The 5,891-nt window shown below is 47.0% G+C and overlaps 1 protein-coding gene across 1 annotated transcript; it reads right to left on the bottom strand.

Annotated features, from left to right (window-relative positions):
• Window positions 1–728: 728 nt before the first annotated feature.
• Window positions 729–4,746, bottom strand: ARF6 (ADP ribosylation factor 6). Its single transcript, XM_014595145.3, has 2 exons — window positions 4,626–4,746; window positions 729–4,549 (listed from the first exon to the last, which is right to left on the bottom strand). The coding sequence occupies exon 2, from the start codon at window positions 4,359–4,361 to the stop codon at window positions 3,834–3,836; it is 528 nt and encodes a 175-aa protein (XP_014450631.1). The 5' UTR covers window positions 4,362–4,549; window positions 4,626–4,746; the 3' UTR covers window positions 729–3,833.
• Window positions 4,747–5,891: the final 1,145 nt, after the last annotated feature.

The raw sequence follows: 5,891 nt of genomic DNA, 5'->3' as shown, positions 1-5,891 counted from the left end.
CTTTTTTTCTGTAAGATTAAGTTTCCACTTCTTCCCTTGATTTTGAGATTGATGCTGCCAGAACGACCTTTTATTGCTACACCTGCATACCTGCCTGCCTCCTCCACATTCAAATACCTTTTTGGTGGCTTCCCCTTCAGGTTTCTTCACCATCAGTTTTACCCTGTTGCCCGTAACTTTTTTAAAAAAAACAAAGCAAAACACAGAAGTGTAACAAAGTCACCCATGTCAAAGTCAGTTTTTCTATACGGACTTAGTCCAAAAGCAACTTTCTTTTCTTCCTTCAAAATGGTCTCTCCTTCAAGAAGCTTTCTAAACAGTGCTCCTGTGCCTTCTTGCACATGAATCTTAGGTACTGTATTAGTCTAGCATTACCTTGTAAAAAGTTCCTTGAGCAGACAGCTTGCATTTTAGTGTTTCACCCTGCAGGGTAAGTTTAGTTTAAAAGTCCATTGAAAGCTTGAAGTGGGAGTAGTTGGGGGGGGGGGGGGGGGCTGGGAACCAAACAAAAAAACCCCAAAAACAACCCCCCCCCCCCCCCCACAAGCTGTGCAATTAACTCATTTACCTCCAGACCAAGCTAAAATGGGAGACTATGGACAAGCATTCAAAGCCAGGCAATACAGAACATTAAGCCTGAAGGTTAAACACAATGCACTAGTCCAGGATACCATGTAGCCCCTTTCTGTTTCTGCCATGTTCAAATACAAGCAACATACCAAAAGAGCTCCACTGTATAAATCGCTTTATTTTCTGCTTATTAGTTCTTTACCAACACTACAACCATACTGAGAACACAAAATTCCTGTTTGCTTTAGTCAGGGAGAATCACAGTCTACAGACTTATTTATTCACTTAGACAAGATGAACGCTGTTTAAAAAAAAAAAAAACAACAAAAACAAACACCCAAAAAACCAGAAAAAGCAAAACAAAAAAAAAACCCCTTACTCCAAGTTACTTCATAAAATTCACAAGAACACAGGTTGATGCACTTAAACTTCAGATTCATTTTTGAAGCGATTGGAATTCTTACACAGATTGCTACTTTATCCTGCAGGCTTAAGTAGTGCATTGAAGCCACTGGTTAGTTTCAACTATAACCCTATTAGAGGACATTTTCAAAATGAAGCATTTATCTTTTGTTCAGTAGCAAAAAGTGTTTATTTTTTAATCATCTGCCACACAAGTTTCAGTAATTAAAGTTACTTCTCCCAGAATGACATTAAAAAAAAATTCAGAAGTATAATTAAAGTTCATCCTTTTACCTACAAAACAGGATATCTAAAGTAACAAAAATTACCAAGAAAATACAAAATTGTGAATTCAACTTAATGCAAAAAGTCTAATGAAGCAATTTAGGCTTATCCCCAAACCATGTCTGAGGAGATAGAAAGCAGTACATATTAACTCTAGACTGAAACTGAAAGAACCCAAGTTTTCATTTTGATTGAGAATATGTTTAAGAACCATCAGTATAACAGAGCTTCAAGTTTTCCAGTTTAGGCATCTACTTTGTGCTTGGCTTTATTTTTTTTTCCCCAGAAGAAAACAATATATTGTATCTTGGTGCTTTGGTTTCTGCACCTTTACACCACATTATGTTTGATCAGTTAAACTGAAATAAAAGGCTTCTGGAATTTGTAATAGCTAGAAAATAGGGCAATGAGCTTTCAGTTATGAGACTAAGTAGAGATCTTTCATTTCCCCATCCAAACTGGGAATTTAGGATCATTGGTTTTTAGCTAGCTTCTCCAATTGGTTTTTCATTTACACAGATTTCTTTAGGAATCACTGCTCCATTTTCTAGCATCAAGAACCCTTTCATTGCGATTTGCAATTCACACCAATTGTGTCCCTCTTTAGAGCCATTTTCTAATCACCAATTTTTTCCAAGTGGCCTTAAGCACTCAATTTTTAATCTTCCCATACATCTTTGGTAAAAAGCTCCATGTACATTATATTTAACATGCAGAGTTAAAATTGCAAAAATGTAGTGTAATGCCCCAATTTAAATGTGAATCTAATACCCTAAAAAAAGAAAAAAAAAAAAAGAGAAAAGCCATTTTCTTCTGGTTTTGTAGCATACATTCCTAGAATTCCCCAATAGACTTTAACTCCTTGAGGAAATCTGAAGTTAATCTTTAAGGCTGAATAAGAACCAGCTGCTTTACAATTTTTTTTTGCACCTAGTATTAATACTTGATTGAACTCATTTCATACCTACTCAAACACTTGGTTTTTTTGCCAGTCACAGGCATCTGAAAACTGCGATACAGCAAATGAGCTGCTTGCCCTTTAAGACCTAAATATGGAGATTTACATTCATAGTCATATACTCACTCTTCTCCCCACCCTGACTGAGCAGTTACTCACTGGATTTAAGTTCGGACAGCCAATGGAGATCCTTTCATACAGAATTATATTAACATGCTACTGGAACAGAGGGCTAAGGCCATTTGCAGCTACTTGCATTAATTAAAATTTGTGGTCTTGCAAAAACTAAACTGATAATCACTTCCTCTAAATGGTAATTATTCAAGCATTAAAAAAAATAAAAAGAAAACAAGAAAAAAAAAAACACCTTTCAGTTAAAAGCTTAGGAGTGAGCTTTCTTACTTGAGTGTTTATGGTACAGAAACAGAAGTTGTTTCTCTGCAGCTCCTTTAAAGCTACATAAAAATCACATAAGGCAAGGGGGGGGAGGGAAGGAGTCAACACAAACATTTCCTGTACTGCAAGACAAGGAAGTCAGGGTCTGATTTTTGCCCACAGTTTTGATTTTAAGTAAAAATCATCACATTATTGCTACATTTTCTGGAGATCTCTTGCATTGAAATGGGAGTCTGATGTGTAACTGATTATGATCACAAGAGTCAGTGATATTTAGCTGCAATGCAACAGGAACTGAATAGGAGTATACCCTGAAACTATTACATCATTCACGTCTTACTCACTATATGGTTGCTATGCTGTATGGGACCTACTTGCATCCCTATTCATGCATGATGTATGGTTCAGAACTTCACAGCTGACATTTCAAGCAGTTCTTACATTACCTAGTTAACATTACACCTGATATACACTTTGAACGCATTACAATGGTATTCTCACTACCTGCTGCTGTAGGCAAACATTTTTTTTTATTTCATATTAGTCTTGGAGATGAAAAAGACAAAATTTCAAGTCACTAATTACAGATCAGCAGAACTTTTTTTTTTTTTTTAAAAAAAGTCCTCCATATAAAAAGACAGACTGCGGTTTGATTTTAAGCAATCATTTTTAGTTTACTAGATGAAATAGACCTATCAACATATTCTGCATGAATGCAAGAAAGTAGCAATCTACAGCAATTCAAAGAAAAAAAAAGAGCCAGAAAGCATACACCCAGAGGTACCCTTACTCCTCCCACCCCAGAGGAATGGGGGTGGAAAAAAAAAAAAAGAGGGTAGTCAAGAAAGAATGAAAAAAAAAAAAAAAAAAAAAGAGTTACTTAGCAAATCTACAACGTGTCTTTTCCCCTTGTTTGCTGGAAGTCTGCCATAGCATCTAGTGCTTGTGTTCATGTCACATTTGAGGATTAGAGCATCCTAATGCCAAGCAAGAAGAGTTAAAATAGGAATCCAGTCAGTGTGTCGAAGAAAAGGGCGGTTGTGGGAGAAGAGGTGATCATAATCCTATGGATGCTTTGCTTTTCTGCCGAGAACTGGTCTTCTGGGAAGCCACGTGGGTTAATTCTTTATTTCTTTATTTATTCATTTTCCTTAAATTCTCCATAGCCTAAAAGAGTTTCATTTGTATGTGTGCGCGCGTGCGTGTCCCCCCCCGCCCGCCATTAGGATTTATAGTTGGACGTTAACCACGTCAGCCCTTCGTAGAGTCCGTCCCCCGTGGTGGCACAGGAGGGCTGCACGTACCAATTCCTATCCCTGATCCGCGTCAGGCCCAGTTTCTCCTGGATCTCGTGGGGTTTCATGGCGTCGGGGAGGTCCTGCTTGTTGGCGAAGATGAGGATGATGGCGTCCCGCATCTCCCGGTCGTTGATGATGCGGTGCAGCTCCTGGCGCGCCTCGTCGATGCGGTCGCGGTCGGCGCAGTCCACCACGAAGATCAGGCCCTGCGTGCCCGTGTAGTAGTGCCGCCACAGGGGCCGGATCTTGTCCTGCCCGCCGACGTCCCACACGTTGAACTTGACGTTCTTGTACGTCACCGTCTCCACGTTGAAGCCCACCGTGGGGATCGTGGTCACCGACTGGCCCAGCTTCAGCTTGTACAGGATGGTGGTCTTGCCCGCCGCGTCCAGCCCCAGCATCAGGATCCGCATCTCCTTGTTGCCGAAGATCTTGGACAGCACCTTGCCCATCTCGGCGGCATCCACGGGGCCCCGGGGTGGGGGAGGGGCGGGGGGAGGAAGGGGGGGAGGGGGCTCCTCACGGGCGCGGCCCAGCAAGGGGGGTGGGGGGGCGTGGGCCGCTGTCCCAGGCCAGGCCCGGCTTAGCCCGTCGGCACCCGGCGGCCCCTCAGCTCATGGAAGCCGGCACCGGCTCCTGCCTGCGGAGGGACCGAGAGACAAGGTGAGCGCCCGCCCGTGAGGGGCCCGACCCGGCCTCGCGGAGCAGCCCGTTACCTGCCACTGCCGCCGCCGCTCCCCTCAGGCCGCCGGAAAAGCCCGCCTCACTTCCCCTCAGCTCGCAACGCGCAGGCGCACCACGCGCCCGCCCGGCCGGACCGGCCGTTATGAGGCGGCCCCTCCCCCTCCGCGAGCGCACTGCGCCTGCGCCGCGCCCACGCACGCCCGGCCGCAAGACGCACCGCGCATGCGTGCAGCGGCTCTGGGCCTCACCGCGCATGCGGAGGAGAGGGACGCGCCAACGGTGATGCCCCCGCTGGGGTGTGCGCATGCGCTTGACGTCACTCGGGTGGGGCGAAGCCTGCTGGAGGAGGAGGAAGGCGGGCAGGGCGCCTGCGCGGCATTGCGCAACCGGAACACAAGGGAGCGGCCTTGGCTCGCGTAATTTTCCCGGGACGCGCGCTGCTCATGCGCAGAGCCGGGCGCCGCCTAAATTCGACTTCCGCCTTGCTGCGGCTGCGCCTGCTCAGTTGGGGAAGGAGGGGGCTAAAGGGAGGGTGTGCGCATGCGCGCACCGGCTGGGGTGTGGTTTCTATGGGGAGAGGCGCCACGCGATCCCACGTCAGCAGCTGCGCGCGGGGGTGCCCCGGGGTCCTCTTAAAGGGCCAGGCCGCGCGGGCCCGAGCCACGTGGGGGACGCAGGGCTGGGCCACGCCGGGCACAACATCGACCTACATATTTCCAGTGCGGTCCGTAGTGTCCAAGCCAGCCTGTCCCCAGCTCTTGGCTCTAGTCTCCTGTGTTCCTGCAGCACACAGTGACAACTGAGACCTGGCCTCTGAGCCGTGCCCTGAGTCTGACAAGCAGTGCCACGTGTCTGTCAGAGATGTCATGAGTAGCAGATACACGGGGGCAGGGCTAGCATTCAGAGTGACCTAGACAACTTGGAGGATTGGGTCAAAAGGAATTAAACAAGGACGAGTGCAAAGTCCTGCACTTGGGACGGAGCAATGCCCTGCACCGGTGGGGGCTGGGGGTGCCTGGCTGGGCAGCAGCTCTGCAGAAGAGGCCCTGGGGTGACAGTGGGCAAGAAGCTGGAGATGAGCCAGCAGTGTGCCCTCGTTGCCAAGACAGCTAACGGCATCCTGGGCTGCTTGGGTAGGACCGTTGCCAGCATGCCGAGGGAAGTGATTATTCTCCTCTACTCAGCACTGGGGAGGCCACATCAGGAGTCCTGTGTCCAGTTTTGGGCCCCCCGCTACAGAAAGGATGTGGACACACTGGGGAGAGTCAGCGGAGGGCAACAGAAATGGTCTGTGGGCT

The sequence above is a fragment of the Alligator mississippiensis genome, chromosome 2 (genome assembly GCF_030867095.1).
Source record: "Alligator mississippiensis isolate rAllMis1 chromosome 2, rAllMis1, whole genome shotgun sequence".
NCBI lineage: Eukaryota > Metazoa > Chordata > Crocodylia > Alligatoridae > Alligator > Alligator mississippiensis.
The sequence above is the reverse complement of the archived record's forward strand: the minus strand, read 5'-3'. Positions and strand labels throughout refer to the sequence as shown.

Excerpts from the sequence above, each read along its gene's own strand:
- ARF6 (XM_014595145.3), bottom strand. The coding sequence starts at position 4,361 with ATGGGCAAGGTGCTGTCCAAGATCTTCGGCAACAAGGAGATGCGGATC.